This window comes from Oncorhynchus mykiss, chromosome 23 (assembly GCF_057628025.1).
Source record: "Oncorhynchus mykiss isolate SJ-2025 chromosome 23, ASM5762802v1, whole genome shotgun sequence".
Taxonomy (NCBI): Eukaryota; Metazoa; Chordata; class Actinopteri; order Salmoniformes; family Salmonidae; genus Oncorhynchus; species Oncorhynchus mykiss.
In genome coordinates this window covers 15,232,379-15,252,408 of record NC_143044.1, presented here as the reverse complement: position 1 = coordinate 15,252,408, position 20,030 = coordinate 15,232,379, and the positions used below count along the sequence as shown (strand labels likewise).

The 20,030-nt window shown below is 40.3% G+C and overlaps 1 protein-coding gene across 3 annotated transcripts in view; it reads right to left on the bottom strand.

Moving 5' to 3' along the window:
* Nucleotides 1-758: 758 nt before the first annotated feature.
* The window catches only part of LOC110502478 (gamma-adducin), a 32,561-nt gene continuing 13,289 nt past the window's right edge, over nt 759-20,030 (bottom strand). For all 3 annotated transcript variants that reach the window (XM_021580519.3, XM_021580520.3, XM_021580518.3), the window contains exons 3-15: nt 19,779-19,923; nt 12,710-12,861; nt 11,828-11,908; nt 11,167-11,316; nt 10,742-10,885; nt 10,369-10,467; nt 9,283-9,456; nt 7,853-8,113; nt 5,899-6,015; nt 5,513-5,602; nt 5,119-5,242; nt 4,810-4,899; nt 759-4,576 (exon numbers count right to left, since the gene is read on the bottom strand). In XM_021580519.3, coding sequence (XP_021436194.3) covers nt 4,344-4,576; nt 4,810-4,899; nt 5,119-5,242; nt 5,513-5,602; nt 5,899-6,015; nt 7,853-8,113; nt 9,283-9,456; nt 10,369-10,467; nt 10,742-10,885; nt 11,167-11,316; nt 11,828-11,908; nt 12,710-12,861; nt 19,779-19,923 — 1,860 coding nt within the window. In that variant the 3' untranslated portion in view covers nt 759-4,343. The remainder of the gene's footprint in view (nt 4,577-4,809; nt 4,900-5,118; nt 5,243-5,512; nt 5,603-5,898; nt 6,016-7,852; nt 8,114-9,282; nt 9,457-10,368; nt 10,468-10,741; nt 10,886-11,166; nt 11,317-11,827; nt 11,909-12,709; nt 12,862-19,778; nt 19,924-20,030) is intronic.

Genomic DNA, 20,030 nt, shown 5'->3' with positions numbered 1-20,030 from the left:
CCGCAACAGCCCTATCTGAGACCAGGTTGCTTAATGGGTGTTGGACCGCCACAACAGCTACAATGCACCATGGCATAGATTGTACAAGTGTTTGGAACTCTATTGGAGGGATGTGACACAATTTTTTCATGAGAAATTCCATAATTTTGTGTTTTGTTGATGGTGGTGGAAACCGTTGACTCTGGCGCCGCTCCAGAATCTCCCATAAGTGTACAATTGGTTTGAGATCTGGTTACTAAGACAGCCATGGCATATGGCAGGTATTCAACGCTTACCCTACGAAATTCAGAGCCTGCTGGTTCTCTGTTCGACCTGATAATTAATTGCACACACCTGGTGTCCCAAGTCTAAATCAGTCCCTGATTAGAGGAACAATTTAAAAAAGCAGTGAAACTGGCTTTGAGGTCCAGAGTTGAGTTTAAGAGCAAAATGGTTTACATCAGTTTCATGCTTATCAAACCATTCAGTGACAACTTGTGCCCTGTGGATGGGGCCATAGCCATGTAGCCAAAATAATGGCCTGCCCAGCATCGTTATACATGACCCTAAAGGTGAATGGATGTTAATTGCTTAATTAACTCAGGAACCACACCTGTGTGGAAGCACCTGCTTTCAATATACTTTGTATCCCTCGTTTCCATTATTTTGGCAGTTACATGTATTTCAATGTTTGTTGCATGATTTAATGACATAAGAATGCAAAACGATTGTAAGCAACACTATGTTTCAATCAACCTTGGTAAAATAATACAATCATGTAAACACACTGTTTTTATTACATATGGTGAAATGTAAGCTCATAAGGAATGTAATGAAACAATATGAAGCTGCTATACAGAGCACACATTACAAAAGCTCAGTAAATACAAAAGCAATTCAAACAAAATAAGCATTAGTAATACAAGTTAACTGGGACTGTGAACATGATATACTGGGTATATTCAATTCAGTTAGCTTGTGATACTTAATTTCTTGTATTTTACCGACTTCTTTTCTCCTCAATTTCGATCTTGTCTCATTGCTGCAACTCCCCAACGGGCTTGGGAGGCGAGGGTCAAGTCATTAAAAACAATGTTCCCTTTATTTAACTAGGCAAGTCGGTTAAGAACAAATTCTTATTTACAATGACGGCCTAGCCCGGCCAAAAATGTATGACGCTGGGCCAATTGTGCGCCGCCTTTTGGGACTACCGATCACAGCCGGTTGTGAAACCGCCTGGGATCGAACCCGGGTCTGTAGTGACACCTCTAGCTCCGCGATACAGTGCCTTAGACCGCTGCTCCACTCGGGAGGCCTGCTTGTAATACTTTAACAGAGCATGAACTGACAAGCATAAAAACATACAACATAAATGTTAAAGCAACCGTTGCAAATTAATCAACCTTAATTTCAGTATTGCATTTAAAACTGCTTCACAAAACGTAGTATCTACAAAGGAAAGCCAAGTTTCTCCCTTTGGATCGAAGAAAATCATTCACATTGCTAACTGGGATAAATTCTCGATTTATATCGTCTCTGGATGTTTGACTTTGTCTTCAGTTTAACTCTGGTCCAGAGAACAGCTTTTTTATAACATATTGCTATTAATCTGCCATAAGGCCATACAAATGTAATTGAATGTTTTTGAAAAGTGAGACGAGTGAGCGAACCTTATTAAACAATCTTAGTTCAACACCTAGTGACAAAATTAAGACATTTAAGCCTCTTGGGGAGGCAAAAAGAGGCATAGTTCAGCCATAACCCAAAGTTTTTTTGCCATAATCTTGCATTTCTTTCTTAATTTTGGGGGAAATAGTAACATTAAACATTTCATTACTTTTGTATGGCCAACTTTCAAATGATCTATCAAAATACTGTCTTAACAAATCTTTCACATACACAACACATTCATAATACATTTTGTAATCTGATATAGGCCTATTTCATATCTTTACATTTGTAATTTAGCATTCAGTAGTGATATCCATGCCAAGATATCAGTGAATGCGGTAAAAAAAAGTATTCAGCAGTATTGAGCTCAGAGAGATTGGAGATTTTTCAAATCTCTTTCAGTTCATTTTGTCACAATAATGAAGAAGTAGCAACCACTAAAATAATATCACTGGCATAAATAAATGTTTCTGAAAAACATATCCAGCTAAAATTGCCTTCTCTGTCTTACATTGTTAAAAGTATTATTTTATAGTACAATTATTATTAAGAAGAAATGTAGTGTATATCAAAATGTTAACCAAATACTGAATAATTATAAACACTACTACAACCCATACTTTAGCCTACTTTTAATCAACTAAAACTAAGACAGCACTATTATGAATAGGCCCAGATAAAAACGAACCACACTCCTTAAGGCTTGACCTCATTTACAGTTGAAGTCGGAAGTTTACATACACTTTAGCTAAATACATTTAAACTCAGTTTTTCACAATTCCTGACATTTAATCCTAGAAAAAAATCCTGTCTTAGGTCAGTTAGGATCACCACTTTATTTGAAGAATGTGAAATGTCAGAATAATAGTAGAGAGAATGATTTATTTCAGATTTGATTTCTTTCATCACATTCCCAGTGGGTCAGAAGTTTACATAAACTCAATTAGTATTTGGTTGCATTGCCTTTAAATTGTTTAACTTGGGTCAAATGTTTAGTGTAGCCTTCCACAAGCTTCCCACAATAAGTTGGGTGAATTTTGGCCCATTCCACCTGACAGAGCTGGTATAACTGAGTCAGGTTTTTAGGCCTCCTTACTCGCACACGCTTTTTCAGTTCTGCCCACAAATGTTCTATAGGATTGAGGTCAGGGCTTTGTGATGGCCACTCCAATACCTTGACTTTGTTGTCCTTAAGCCATTTTTCCACAACTTTGGAAGTATGCTTGGGGTCATTGTCCATTTGGAACACCCATTTGCAACCAAGCTTTAAAATCCTGACTGATGTCTCGATGTTGCTTCAATATATCCACATAATTTTTTTCCTCACAATGCCATCTATTCTGTGAAGTGCATCAGTCCCTCCTGCAGCAAAGCACCCCCACAACATGATGCTGCCACCCCCATGCTTCTCGGTTGGAATGGTGTTTTTTGGCTTGCAAGCCTCCCCCTTTTTCCTCCAAACATAATGATGGTCATTATGGACAAACAGTTATATTTTTGTTTATCAGACCAGAGGACATTTCTCCAAAAAGTACGATATTTGTTGCCATGTGCAGTTGCAAACCGTAGTCTGGGCTTTTTTATGGCGGTTTTGGAGCAGTGGCTTCTTCTTTGCTGAGCGGCCTTTCAGGTTATGGCGGTATAGGACTTGTTTTACTGTGGATATAGATACTTTTGTACTTGCTTCCTCCAATATCTTCACAAGGTCCTTTGCTGTTGTTCTGGGATTGATTTGCACTTTTCGCAACAAAGTATGTTCATCTCTAGGAGACAGAACACGTCTTCTTCCTGAGTAGTATGACGGCTGCGTGGTCCCATGGTGTTTATACTTGAGTACTATTGTTTGTACAGATGAACGTGGTACCTTCAGGCGTTTGGAAATTGCTCCCAAGAACGAACCAGACTTGTGGAGGTCTGTAATTTTCTTTCTGAGGTCTTGGCTGATTTCTTTTGATTCTCCCATGATGTCAAGCAAAGAGGAATTGAGTTTGAAGGTAGGCCTTGAAATACATCCACATGTACACCTCCAATTGACTAAAATTATGTAAATTAGCCTATCAGAAGCTTCTAAAGGCATGACATCATTTTCTGGAATTTTCCCAGCTGTTTAAAGGCACAGTCAACTTAGTGTATGTAAACTTCTGACCCACTGGAATTGTGATCCAGTGAATTATAAGTGAAATAATCTGTCTGTAAACAATTGTTGGAAAAATGACTTGTGTCATGCACAACATAGATGACGTTTATATGTCTCACCTTCATCTATGGCCTACTGTTTAATGATGAGCTGAATGAAAAAAGTATCTGACCACAAATACATAGCAGGCAATGTGGTATTTCAGTAAGAGTTTTATCTTTTAAAGAATGAGGTTCTGTATCTGCACAGTATATTATAATTGATTTGTATTACATAATTGCGAATTGGCTACAGTACTAAGAACAATGCAGCTGATATACTACATGTTCAACCCATCATGCCTGGAGCCCTATTCATATGTGGAGCCCTCAGAGGAAGTGATTGAGTAATAAGGAGATTGCAATAACAGGCTTATTGTTACAGTTGCTCCTTCCCAAAAGCTGGAGATCTATTAAGATCTTAGTGACTCATACATTTCCTCTAAGGAACACATCTCATCCCATGAGCTCATCTCATACCAAATAAGCTGACATGTCATTCTTCAGTGTCTCTCCCTCTAGGCCTCAGCTTTCTCCTTTTTAAAATTAATTTTAAGGAAGGAGGGAGTGCGAAACTTATTTTTCTTCTTGGGGGACTTGGTTTGGCTGTTAGGGGTCTCCTCTCCCCCTGATTTCTCTGAAGTTATGGATATTTCAACCGTTTCTGTGGTGCTTATACTGAGCTTGGATACTTTGATGTTTAGTTTCTCTTCCCGTTCTTCCATATAATCTTTCCCATTGGGTATGATCTCTGTTAATGGGAAGAAACCAAGTCAGTGAGGAAAGATGGGGGCTTGTAGAAAAGTGTATAACTGCAGGAAGAATGAAGATGACCATTTTGTCTATAGTGCACCCTTTCCATAACTCCAAAAAAATTTAACGAATAAAAGGTTTATGAGAAGGAATGCCCTGATTTAGGAATTCATCTTCTCATGGAAACTTTATTGGACACACCGGTCTTGCTCCTTTCTTATGAAATACTACCTTTGGCAGGAGACATGAGTGGAGACAGGGACAGTGAGATGGTGGAATCGTCAAATGTTGTCATCTCATCTGCATCTGTGATATCAGCATCTGCAAGTTCAAGGGTTATCAATAGGGCCTGGAGTTTTCCTGACCATGTGACCTGGCCAGATAAAACATTGGTCCCTAGTCATCACAGATTCAGCAACACAAATACAGTAGCAGTACTGTAGATAACAGAGGTGAGAATTAAATGCAATGTTGATGAAGTGAGTGTTCTACATCATGATGACAGTGTTGATATTTGTATGGGATAGGGGAGAATCGTACCATCCTGGCAAAACTGCCTTCTCTCCACAACGCTCTTATACTCTTCTAGGACCTTCTCTGTCAGCTCACTGAAGGGGTTGGGAGGAAGAGAGCGAATCTGCTCCTCATCCTCAATGATAAAGGCCTGAGGGGAGAGAGAGATACAGAACAATGGGGTTAAACTTAACTGCTATACATACTGCTTAGTGACTAATGAGCTCCACAAGTGCCCAGTCAAACCTTAAACCAATGGGAAGATCCATACCGGTGAGCTCCAACCCAACTATGTCACTGAACACAATATAAGGATGGACCAATGAAGACCCACATTACAGTCTTCTGATCATGACCATCATGGAACTCACCACCATATCATGTTAGTGTTGTGTGGTGTGAAGCTGACCCAAGTACTTACTGGTCCTGGTATGGTGTCCACAACGATGCCAGCTAGAAGATGGGACTTTGGTCCTGGAGTCATGTGATCAACAGTGTTCTGTTGCCTTATCTAAAATACAGATTTCCATTACAAATTATTTTAAGTTCTGTTAAGCATCCATAAAAATGTATACAAATGCTTCATGACTGATTGAACCACCCAGTTGTCATGCCAGAGGGAGACAGGCTGCATCCTATAGGTCACTGCAATCCACACTCATTTGCTTGGGAGGAGAGTTCAATAGTACCTCCTTTACAATGTGTGTAGCAAATGGTCAAGCTGTTGAACTCAATATGTTTCCCAGCCCAATATGTCTGAACATGTCAATAAGGAACATGATTAGAGAACATGATATTCTAGCTCACCCGGTTCCTCTTCTCCAGAACATCAGTGGGGTTTGTATTAAGGGGAACAAACTGGTTGGGGTCCTCGATCTTTATGGAGGTGCCAGTGCCATTGCTGGTCTCTTCAGATTTCATCCACTAAAAGGAAAGATACTGGTTTAATAAAGATACTTCAGTCTAGGGCTCATTAAATAATTTTTGCTGAAAGGTGAATTTATTTCCAAGTGCCTGGTGGAAAGCAGACTGAACCAGGTTTTCCTCTAGGATTTTGCCTGTGCTTAGCGCCATTCAGTTTATAATTTATCCTGAAAAACTATCCAGTCCTTAACAATTACAAGCATACCCATAACATGATGCAGCCACTACTATGCTTGAAAATATGGAGAGTGGTACTCAGTAATGTGTTCTATTGGATTTGCCCCAAACAACACTTTGTATTCAAGACAAAAAGATAATTCCTTTGCCACATTTTTTTGCTGTATTACTTTAGTGCCTTGTTGCAAACAGAGTGCATGTTTGGAATGTTTTTTATTCTGTACATGCTTCTTCTTTTCACTCTGTCAATTAGGTTAGTATTGTGGAGTAACTACAATGTTGTTGATCCATCCTCAATTCTCTTATCATAGCCATTAAATGATTTAACCTTCACCATTGGCCTCATGGTGAAATCCCTGAGCCATTTCCTTCCTCTCCGGCCACTGAGTTAGGAAGGATGCCTGTATCTTTGTAGTGACTGGGTGTATTGATACACCATCCAAAGTGTAATTAATAACTTCATGCTCAAATGGATATTCAATGTATGTTTTTTTTACCCATCTACCAATAAGTTCAATTTTTTGCAAGGCATTGGTAAACCTCCCTGGTCTTTGTGGTTGAATCTGTGTTTGAAATGCATTGCTCGACTGAGGGACCTTACATATAATTGTATGTGTGGGGTACAGAGACGAGTTAGTAATTCAAAAATCACGTTAAACACTATTATTGCACACAGAGTGAGTCCATGCAACTTATTATTCAACTTGTTTTTACTCCTGAACTTATTTCAATACTTATTGACTCAAGACATTTCAGCTTTTAATTTATGAATTTGTAAACATTTCTCGAAACATAATTCCACTTTGACATTTTTTGTGGTATTGTGTGTAGGCCCGTGACCAAAAATCTTAATTAAATCCATTTTAAATTCGGTCTGTTACACAACAAAATGGAGAAAAAAAGGGATGTGAATACTTTCTGAAGGCACTAGACACTTCCTCAAAATAATCAGAATTTATCCAAGATCACTCAAGAAATGTCCTTAATTTTGACGTTTTTGCAGAGGTCTTAGTCACAAATGTGTATGAAAAGGATTGATCTCTCGTTGAATGGCAGCAAACACTTCATTGAATGATACTGTTCAAATCAAATGTCACATACAGTACGTCATACACCTTACCGTGAAATGCTTACGAGCCCTTAACCAACAATGCAGAGTTTTTCAAAAGTAAGACAAAGCTGCTAAATAAACTAAAGGAAAAATGGTAACACAAAAACAACAATAAAGAGTATATATACAAAGGGTACCGGGTCAATGTGCAGGGGTACTGGGTAGTCGAGGTAGTGGAGGTAATATGTACATGTCGGTAGGGGTAAAGTGACCATGCATAGATAATAAACAAAGAGTAGCAGCAGCTTGACCAATTGTTGACCAATCACAAAACGAACAAAAACGTCTTCATAATATATGCACAAACTGTTCCGGGTGGGAAGCATGCGGACACCTTTAGAAGATGTTATGTAGGGAAATATGTTTCATACATGTAGTTATACAATATTCCACAAGAGGGCAGGCTAACCTACAACATGTGATATTGCATCTCTGCTATAGGAAGACATATTGTCAGGTGGAAGCAAAAGAGGTGCAATACTGCATGTACACAATGTAGTCTACCGGTACACAAGGTAGATTGAAGAAGACTGGTTTATAGCAGCTCACCATGGTCTTGGTTCTGGGGCTACACTCTCCACTGAGTGAGCGTTCAGGCACATTGACCTTCAGGTAGCTGTTGGGAGAGTTGAGCCAGCGCGCCCTCTCCCTCTGCTGTTTCTGCACCAGGAAGTTAAAGGGGTTTCTCTGACCCAGATCACTGTCCTGCAAAGGGACAGTGTAGACCGTGGCAGGAATCTCCACATCATTTTTGGTCCGAATCTTTTCCCTCACTATTGGGTGGTGGTACGTATAGCCTGTACGGTAACCCTAGCAACACAGAGAGACAATGTTTCAGTCCACCTGTCAAAATGGATTCCACGAAAACTCGGACACCTGTTATCCATCAACTGTAAAGTCTCTATTAGTGTTGAGAATGTTTAATAGATTTTCAAGGAAAAGGTTTGTGCAACTCAATTATGCTCAAAACAAACACAAGGTGTTCTCTGTTAAGTGAATGGCCCTCGACAGCATATAAAAAAAATCTCCCAAGGACACGTTTTCAAACATTGGTCCTGCAGTTTCCCATCACAAATTTGTAAGATTATTTTCATCTCTAACAATGTGAACATACACTTCATATCAGTGACTAAAGCCCGTGGTTTAAGGGGATCCTAGACCACCCAATGTTTAGCCTCCATTGTTGGAACACTTTGTACAGTACATATAAACCACACTTTCAAAAGTGCCTGATTTCATAGGGAATGGATCATGCCTGGTAACACAGTGCAGTTGGCAGGGGAACTGTTGTTAGGGACACATCAAAGAAAAGGGGGGACCGCAAACCCCAAACCCTAACCATGTTGAGCAGAACCCAGGGAGTGTGTTGAGTTTTCCAGTCAATTGACTCTGAAGGATTGTGTGGTCTGTGCTCTTAACTCCACACAGCATGGCCTGGCATCTGGAATCCATGATGGGGGAGGCGGGCTATGATCACACAGAGCTGTACAAGCTAACACAGCTGTAGCCTACACCAGCCCCAGTCCGCAGCAAGTGGCATGTCATCAGTAGATTCAATAGAGAGATCAGGCTTGCTCATTGTCTGCTGTGGCCACAGAATGTGTCTGGCCCTAGTCATTAGCAGTGTTGTTGAGATAGTATTGTTTGAAGGGGAAGCCCTTTGAACATCACACAGTTATCTACAGTGGATGCTAAACACAGACCCATCGCTAACAAACAGCCTGATAGCTACAGGCTAAGATTAGATGCTCATCTTTGATAAACACGCAACGGTCACATTGGGACAAAAAAATAGTGCATTAGTTCAAGGAGCTACAGCTGGCCTTGATGATCCCCCATGTTTGATTCACGAGTTAAAAATACTACTTTCCGGTTGGGATTATGATGTCAATATATTCACACACATCCTCAGGATGTGCATGGGAGAGGAAACACAAAGCATTGTGGGAAAGGTCAGGTATAATGGTCAGGTCACCTACCAGGTTGTCCAGCATCCTCATGAGTGACTCAAACTCTGCCTCGCCCACTTTCCACTTGATTTCGCTGTCCACGGTGACCCCAGCAGCAGCCACTCCATGGGTCAGGGGCTTGAACCTCTCCCTGTCCAGGAGCACCAGGTTCTCTACCCCTGCAGAGCACCGCAGAGCACTGACCTGAATGACCACATCAAAAACACATATAGTCAAGGTCAGGAATTTTTCCTGACCATTTGAATTCACCAGGTTAGCCGGATAATGAGTAAAGTCTAAAACTAGCTATTATAGTGAAAATATGAGGTAAAATGTGTCACGAGGCATCACTAGAGTGTAGTAAAGAAAACAGAGGAATCCCAGACTGAACACACATGGAATAACCTGCTCAATGGATAAACCAACACTATCCCAGACACATTTTTATTTTACTAGGCACGTAAAAAACTAATTCTTATTTACAATGGCGGCCTACCCCGGCCAAGCCCTCCCCTAACTCGGACGACGCTGGGCCAATTGCGTGCCGCCCTATGGGACTCCCGATCACGGCCGGTTGTGATACAGCCCGGCATCGAACCAGGACACCTCTAGCTCTGAGATGCAGTGCCATAGATCGCTGCGCCACTCATATGATGATAAGAGAACACATTATCTGTCTGCTCCACATAGAGCTATGAGTTACATGGGGACTCAACCAAGTCCTAGAACACTAAACTCCACCTGGTGCTGTTTGAGAACAGTGGTTTTAATCACACATAGAGTATTTGATTTAGCTTTGTTTTAACAGATGTTTGACTTCTTACTTGTTTCTCTCACACACAGGGAATGTAACACAATATCATTCAATTGAAAAATGACCAACACCAAGTTTGATTTGTTTCCAAAACCCTGGGAGCATTTTTATTCACATGTAATACATGCTGGTGGGTTTAGACCACACACGTTTACTGAGGCAAAGTAAACACGCATATATCTTGGATTGCAGCACGCCAACATCCTATGTCCATGGTAAGAAAAAATAAATAGCAGTGAACTATTCCATGACCTATACAATAATGTGGTAGAAAAGGTGTGGCTGATGAATTCAAGTGTTACCTGGATTTCACAAGCTTGCTGTGAGTGGTAAATGTAGTGGAAAGCCTCCTCAATAGTCTCCCCCAGAGCAACCAGGCCATGGTTCCTCAGAACAAGCACCTACAAAATGATTAAGCGTGGGATAACAACATCAAAAAAGGCCATATGAATGCAGAAGTAAATACAAAGACATGAAAGGTAAAGCAGTTTAGCAAGTGGATACAACTTCCTGTAATGTGAAAATGCATTTTAAATGCTCTTATACCTGTGTAGAAAGAGCAATTACTACAGTAACAGAACAGTTTGATTAAATGCATTAATTGTTCTGTTTCTATGTTTGGCACACACGACAGTGAGCCTGTTGTTGTTAAGGAAACCCATCATTCTGCGTTACCTTGGCAGTGGGCCCTAGGGCTTTCTGGAACTCCACCTTCTCTTCTTGATCATCCAGACAGCCTTGGTAACTGAAGTAGGCAACATCGCCCAGAACCAGAGCCTCTTGGGAAATGGGCAGGATGCCACATTTCATCGAGGACACCTGTGAGTTCAGGATAAAAGCAACCGTGGCTATGCTGTGTCACCAACAACTAACAGAAGTTATTTCCGGCTAGAAAAACATCAGACATATAGCAACTATAAACTAGTAACTATGAACTTTAGAAGGCAACAGCACAATTACATTAGGGGCACTTAGTGTATATACAATAATGAAACAAAGATGAGATGGTAAAGATGGTAAATACACTTCCAGAGGTTGCACTTCATTCAGTCATGAAGGGACATGGCCACTCATTGAACTTTAGTTTAAAGTGTACTCACAGCAGCAGTTGCAGAGGTGTGGATGTGTATGATACACCTGATGTCAGGGCGCATGGAATAGACAGCAGCGTGAGGGCTGAAGCCAGAGTGGTCCACCTCCAGATGGGTGGATCCCTGGTCGACAACATCACCAATCATGTTCACTTTCACCTGGAAACAGACCAGGACACAACATCTCTAGGTCTACTATGGCAGCAAGATACTGAGTCGGATACAAAGTCACACTAATGTATTGGGTATTATTCCAACTGATTGTGCTGTTACTCACTGTATTCAGTTATTATGATTATATTGCAAGAGGAATCTAGTTATCCTTTTATTGGGACTTCCATCAATACTGTATTAAGGCATCTACATGCTGACAACAAGCTAGAAAACATCCATTCAACACAATTGTCAATTCTCCTTGACCCCTTGCTGAAGTAGTGAGGCATGTCTCTCAGCACAGCCAGGGTCTGTTTGAGTGGCTGGCCATTGATTATGAGGCCCTGTCAATAGTCTGAACACATATTCTGCACAATTCACACATCTGAATAGGGTTGTTTTGTATTGTTAATGATTGTGTTGTTCACCCACTGGAGATAAGCACAAGCTGTTATTTTCTAGGGTCGTTCTAAGCCACGTGTATGGAATATTAAAGCGCATGGACCATTATACCTACCAGACTGCCAGCCGTCACTTCAGTGAAAGAGAGCCCTTGTGGGATGATAAGAACATGGTCTTGTTCTTTGCTAACCCGGACCTGTACAAGGAAAAGGAAAACGTATATAACAAGCAAATGTCAAAAGGCATGCATTGCCAAGAGCAACATTGTACCAGCTATATCATTTGCTACTGGATATAGACAATTATCAAGATAAAAATGACTATTTATACTTTAACAATGCTTGCCAATTGCAAAAAATAGAATGTGTATTGGGTGACTGAGAACTCCATGTGTCATTTTGACATGCCTACAGTAATCAAGATTCATACTGTGCTTATGAGTCTAGTGGTTAGGGCGTTGGGCCAGTAATCGAGAGGTTGCTGGTTCGAATCCCCAAGCTGGCAAGGTAAAATCTGTTGTTCTGCCCCTGAGCAAGGCAGTTAACCCACTGTTCCCCAGGCGCCCGAAGACATGGATTCCGATTATGGCAGCCCCCCGCTCATCTCTGATTCAGAGACTTTATACTTTATAAAGGGCATTCGACAAAATGGAACCCTAATCTTTTACAACCACTTCATCAGTGACTGTTGGTTTATAAAGAGACAGTGCTGCCTCCACCTCAAAGCCATAGGAGACAACCATTATGTTTACATTTCCTAACAGTTTCAGTAAACATTCCTAGTGTTTCTAAAACAAATACTACGGTATAAATACTATAGTATTCACTGTAGTATACTGTAGCCCCTGCGCACCTCTCTGATTCAGAGGGGTTGGGTTAAATGCGGAAGACACATTTCAGTTGAATGCATTCAGTTGTACAACTGACTAGGTATCCCCCTTTCCTTGATGCTACATTAAGTTGCTATAATATGTTTTTTTAATGTGGGTTCTACTCACAGTAATGTATGAGCTGGTGAAATGGGCCCAGCTGAAAAGGTCCACCAGTCTGTAGACACTGGCTAGCTTACAGCGACACTGTTTCTCCCCTTTGGTAAAGGATGGAGACTCTTCCCCATAGAGGTCATTGACTGGGGCGACCATCCCTGGGCCTGGAGAGAAAACGCATTGCATTCATGGTGAACTGATGTGACCGAGAGTACAGTCACTAACACCCTACAGCCTTCGTGACAAGCACCACAAATTTCTAAACGGCCACCTTTGTTCAAACTAAACAAGCTAAACCATTCATAATACTTCAGAGATATAACATTTATGAATGTTCATGAAACAAGAGCTTTCTTCATGTTCACATTGTATTATAACATGGTCAATGGAATTAGCTTTCTCCATGACTACTCGTTCAACATGAACAGCTCTTAAAATGTTCTGCCTCTCTCTTTTCAAGTTCCTCTAACAACATTTAGCTCAAACGATTGCTATAAAAATGACTTTCTCATTAAATCACTACATCTCAGCATTCCTTGCTTAACTTTTGGATCATAATAGTGCTGTTCTCAGAACGTCTCATGAGTTCTGAGTAGTATATATTTTTTGACTTTATACTTTAAAGGGCATTCGACAAAATGGAACCCTAATCTTTTACAACCACTTCAACAGTGACTGTTGGCTTATAAAGAGACAGTGCTGCCTCCACCTCAAAGCCATAGGAGACAACCATTATGTTTACATTTCCTAACAGTTTCAGTAAACATTCCTAGTGTTTCTAAAACACTATACTATGGTACAATTACTATAGTATACACTGTAGTGTTTTATGGACTAATGTCAGCAAAACCACTACAGGCAATACTGTAGTATTTACTGCAGTATACTGTAGTACAGTGCCTTGCGAAAGTATTCGGCCCCCTTGAACTTTGCGACCTTTCGCCACATTTCAGGCTTCAAACATAAAGATATAAAACTGTATTTTTTTGTGAAGAATCAACAACAAGTGGGACACAATCATGAAGTGGAACGACATTTATTGGATATTTCAAGCTTTTTTAACAAATCAAAAACTGAAAAATTGGGCGTGCAAAATTATTCAGCCCCCTTAAGTTAATACTTTGTAGCGCCACCTTTTGCTGCGATTACAGCTGTAAGTCGCTTGGGGTATGTCTCTATCAGTTTTGCACATCGAGAGACTGACATTTTTTCCCATTCCTCCTTGCAAAACAGCTCGAGCTCAGTGAGGTTGGATGGAGAGCATTTGTGAACAGCAGTTTTCAGTTCTTTCCACAGATTCTCAATTGGATTCAGGTCTGGACTTTGACTTGGCCATTCTAACACCTGGATATGTTTATTTTTGAACCATTCCATTGTAGATTTTGCTTTATGTTTTGGATCATTGTCTTGTTGGAAGACAAATCTCCGTCCCAGTCTCAGGTCTTTTGCAGACTCCATCAGGTTTTCTTCCAGAATGGTCCTGTATTTGGCTCCATCCATCTTCCCATCAATTTTAACCATCTTCCCTGTCCCTGCTGAAGAAAAGCAGGCCCAAACCATGATGCTGCCACCACCATGTTTGACAGTGGGGATGGTGTGTTCAGCTGTGTTGCTTTTACGCCAAACATAACGTTTTGCATTGTTGCCAAAAAGTTCAATTTTGGTTTCATCTGACCAGAGCACCTTCTTCCACATGTTTGGTGTGTCTCCCAGGAGGCTTGTGGCAAACTTTAAACAACACTTTTTATGGATATCTTTAAGAAATGTCTTTCTTCTTGCCACTCTTCCATAAAGGCCAGATTTGTGCAATATACGACTGATTGTTGTCCTATGGACAGAGTCTCCCACCTCAGCTGTAGATCTCTGCAGTTCATCCAGAGTGATCATGGGCCTCTTGGCTGCATCTCTGATCAGTCTTCTCCTTGTATGAGCTGAAAGTTTAGAGGGACGGCCAGGTCTTGGTAGATTTGCAGTGGTCTGATACTCCTTCCATTTCAATATTATCGCTTGCACAGTGCTCCTTGGGATGTTTAAAGCTTGGGAAATCTTTTTGTATCCAAATCTGGCTTTAAACTTCTTCACAACAGTATCTCGGACCTGCCTGGTGTGTTCCTTGTTCTTCATGATGCTCTCTGCGCTTTTAACGGACCTCTGAGACTATCACAGTGCAGGTGCATTTATACGGAGACTTGATTACACACAGGTGGATTGTATTTATCATCATTAGTCATTTAGGTCAACATTGGATCATTCAGAGATCCTCACTGAACTTCTGGAGAGAGTTTGCTGCACTGAAAGTAAAGGGGCTGAATAATTTTGCACGCCCAATTTTTCAGTTTTTGATTTGTTAAAAAAGTTTGAAATATCCAATAAATGTCGTTCCACTTCATGATTGTGTCCCACTTGCTGTTGATTCTTCACAAAAAAATACAGTTTTATATCTTTATGTTTGAAGCCTGAAATGTGGCAAAAGGTCGCAAAGTTCAAGGGGGCCGAATACTTTCGCAAGGCACTGTAAATATGCACTATGCAGAAATGGCCCTGGTTGCTAAAATTCTAAGAGTTTGCCTAACTTCAGTTTATGTGACAAAACAAGCAAGTATAGTGTAGGTAATCATCGCACCATCTAAACCGCTGTGAAATATATTTTCCATAACCAAAAATTTTGGATTTTCATGTTTGAAGCCGGTGTTGAAAGTAAATAAGGCAAAAATGAAACTTAAGACCGGGAAGCATAAATATAGCGCACATAGAACAGATATACCACTTATTAGACTTGCTTTTAATGAGTGACAGATCTATGACTAAATGCCTATGTGGATTTGGTCAAGTTGCTCAAAAAGTTGCATATTGCAGCTTTAACAATAGTATACAGTATATTCTGAAAATATTGAGACGCCTTGACTTTTTCCACATTTTGTTACATTACAGCCTTGTTCTAAAATGGATTAAATTGGGTATTTAATCCATTTTTCAATCTACACACAATACCCCATAATGTCATAGCAAAAACCGTTTTTTTGATTTATGTACATTTATCAAATAAAAACTGAAATATTACATTTACATAAGCATTCAGAACCTTTACTCAGTACTTTGTTGAAGCACCTTCGGCAGCGATTACAGCCTTGAGTCTTCTTGGGTATGACACTACAATCTTGGCACACTTGTATTTGGGGAGTTTCTCCCATTCTTCTCTGCAGATCCTCTCAAACTCTGTCAGGTTGAATGGGGAGCGTCGCTGCACAGCTATTTTCAGGTCTCTCCAGAGATGTTCGGTCGGGTTCAAGTACGGGCTCTGGCTGGGCCACTCGGACATTCAGAGACTTGTCCTGAAGCCACTCTAGTGTTGTCTTGGCTGTGTGCTTAGGGTCGTTGTCCTATTGGAAGGTGAACCTTCTCCCCAGTCTGAGGTCCTGAGCGCTCTGGAGCAGGTTTTCATCAAGGATCTGTCTGTACTTTGCTACGTTCATCTTTCCCTCAATCATGACTAGAGGTTGACCGATTAAATTGGCATGGCCGATAAATTAGGGCCAATTTTAAGTTTTCATAACAATCAGTAATCAGCCTTTTTGGACGCCGATTATGGCCGATTACATTGCAATCCACGAGGAAACTGCGTGGCAGGATGACCGCCTGTTACGCGAGTGCAGCAAGGAGCCAAGGTAAGTTGCTAGCTAGCATTAAACTTATCTTATAAAATCAATCAATCAATCTTCACATAATCACAAGTTAACAACACATGGTTGATGATATTACTAGGTTAACTAGCTTGTCCTGCATTGCATATAATCAATGCGGTGGCTGTTAATTTATCATCGAATCACAGCCTACTTCAACTTCACCAAACGGGTGATAATTTAACAAAAGAGCATTGCTGAAAAAAGCACAATCTTTGCACAAATGTACCTAGCCATAAACATAAATGCCTTTCTTAAATTAATACACAGAAGTATAGATGTTTAAACCTGCATATTTTGTTAAAATAAATGCATGTTAGGCTCGTTGCGAACTAATTTGCCTGAATTTTACATAATTATCACATAACATTGAATGTTGTGCAATGTAACAGCAATATTTAGACTTTGGGTTGCCACTTCGGGTTGCCTCCCTGCCGCTGAAAAACATCACAATAGCATGACGCTGCCACCACCATGCTTCACCGTAGGGATGGTGCCAGGTTTCCTCCAGAAGTGACGCTTGGCGTTCAAGCCAAAGAGTTCAATCTTGTTTTCATCAGACCAGAGATGTGCTGTCATGTGCCTTTTACTTAGGAGTGCTTTCCATCTGGCCACTCTACCATAAAGGCCTGATTGGTGGAGTGCTGCAGAGATGGTTGTTCTTCTGGAAGATTCTCCCATCTCCACAGAGGAACTCTGAAGCTCACTCAGAGTGATCATCGGGTTCTTGGTCACCTACCTTCGTCAACTACCTGTTCTTGGCTGAATTCCTGGTTTGGCCGGGCAGCCAGTTCTAGGAAAAGTCTTGGTGGTTACAAACTTCTTCCATTTAAGAACAATGGAGGCCACCGTGTTCTTTGGGGACCTTCAATGCTGCAGAAATGTTTTGGTACCCTTCACCAGATCTGTGCCTCGACACAATCCTGTCTCGTCACTCTAAAGAAAATTAATTCGAGCTCATGGCTTGGTTTTGGCTCTGACATGCACTGTCAACTGTGGAACCTTATATAGACAGGTGTGTGCCTTTCCAAATCATGTCCAAATAAAGTGCCTATAAGAACATCCAATAGTCAAAGGTTAATGAAATACAAATGGTATAGAGAGAAATAGTCCTATAATAACTACAACCTAAAACTTCTTACCTGGGAATATTGAGGACTCATGTTAAAAGGAACCACCAGCTTTCATATGTTCTCATGTTCTGAGCAAGGAGCTTAAACGTTAGCTTTCTTACATGGCACATATTGCACTTTTACTTTCTTCTCCAACACTTTGTTTTTGCATTATTTAAACCAAATTGAACATGTTTCATTATTTATTTGAGGCTAAATTGATTTTATTGATGTATTATATTAAGTTAAAATAAGTGTTCATTCAGTATTGTTGTAATTGTCATTATTACAAATAAATAAACCGATTAATCGGTATCGGCTTTTTTTGGTCCTCCAATAATCAGTATCAGTATCGGTGTTGAAAAATCATAATCGGTCGACCTCTAGTCTGAATACTTACAGTTGAAGTCGGAAGTTTACATACACTTAGGTTGGAGTCATTAAAACTAGTTTTTCAACCACTCCAAGAATTTCTTGTTAACAAACTATAGTTTTGGCAAGTCGGTTAGGACATCTACTTCATGCATGACACAAATAGTTTTCCGAACAATTGTTTACAGACAGATTATTTCACTTATAATTCACTGTATCACAATTTCAGTGGGTCAGAAGTTTACATACACTAAGTTGACTTTGCCTTTAAACAGCTTGGAAAATTCCACAAAATGATGCCATGGCCTTAGAAGCTTCTGATAGGCTAATTGACATCATTTGAGTCATTTGGAGGTGTACATGTGGATGAATTTCAAGGCCTCTCGTCTGATGAAACAAAAATGTAACTATTTGGCCATAATGAACATCGTTATGTTTGCGGGAAAAAGTGGGAGGCATGCAAGCAGAAGAACACCATCCCAACCGTGAAGCACGGGGGTGGCAGCATCATGTTGTGGGGGTGCTTTGCTGCAGGAGGGACTGGTGCACTTCACAAAATAGATGGCATTGCGAGGAAAGAAAATGATGTGGATATATTGAAGCAACATCTCATGACATCAGTCAGGAAGTTAAAGCTTGGTCGCAAATGGGTCTTCCAAATGGACAATGACCCCAAGCATACTTCCAAAGTTGTGGAAAAATGGCTTAAAGACAACAAAGCCAAGGTATTGGAGTGGCCATCACAAAGCCCTGACCTCAATCCTATAGAAAATTTGTGGGCAGAACTGAAAAAGCATGTGCCAGCAAGGAGGCCTACAAAACGGACTCAGTTACACCAGCTCTGTCAGGAGGAATGGGCAAAAATTCATCCAACTTATTGTAGGAAGCTTGTGGAAGGCTACCCGAAACGTTTGACCCAAGTTAAACAATTTAAAGGCAATGCTACCAAATACTAATTGAGTGTATGCAAACTTCTGACCCATTGGGAATGTGATGAAAGAAATAAAAGCTGAAATAAATAACTCTTAACTATTACTCTGACATTTCACATTCTTACAAAAAAGTGGTGATCCTAACTGACCTAAAACAGGGAATTATTATTAGGATTAAATGTCAGGAATTGTGAAAAACTGAGTTTAAATGTATTTGGCTAAGGTGTATGTAAACTTCCGACTTCAGCTGTATGTAAATAAGCTATTTTTGTTTTTATTTATAATGCATGTGCAAAAATGTCTAAAAACCTGTTTTAACTTTGTCATTATGGGGTATTGTGTGTAGATTGACAAGGAAAATGTTTATTTAATACATTTTCGAATAAGTCTGTAACGTTACAAAATTTGGAAAAATGGAAGGGGTCTAAATACTTTCCGAATGCACTGTAATTACTGTCGTTTAAAAAAAACTGTAGTGTATATACACTACAGTAATTAATTAAGTGTCTTTGCAGATTGTAGTATACTGGTGTTAAATTGTGGAATAGACATCGGCTGGAATGCGGTTTAAACCAATCAATTTCCATTATTAGACCCACCCATTGTGTAATATTCTACAGTATACTACATTTTACTACAGAATTCTATAATAAGTACTCTAGTATTCTATAGTAAACTGTAGTATTTTTTTATGTGGACGATCTCCATTGAAAGATGGAAGGAAACATAATTGACAATCCAGACAGCTGCAATTCATTATTAAGTCCAGGACATGTGGGCGACTTATGAGAAACATTTGGCATGTGGAATGTTGTCAACAAGTACTTGAGCAGAATTTTGCTGCATAAGGGCTCTCAATGTCACAGGTTTTTGTGAATTCCTTGTTCCAAAACATTGACAATGCAGAGAATCAGGATGCATCACTGAAAGACTATGCAGACCCACATGTACTCTCTCACATGTGTGCGCACACACTGCTACTTACTGAGAGGAGATGTGAAGGAGCCTGTCCCTCCCACAGAACTGGCCATGATCAGGTCAGCTACTTGCCTAAGAGCCAGCAGCCCTGTTGGATTACTGCCCTTAGTCATCTGATCCTGGACCAGTCCTTCCAGCTCATCCTTAAACACCTGGAAACCAAACAATGACATGTTAAAATGACTGAGTGAAAACAGTCCCAATAGTCACTGGCTTACATCTATCAATCTTTACCAGTCCAGGATAGTGGTCACTGGTC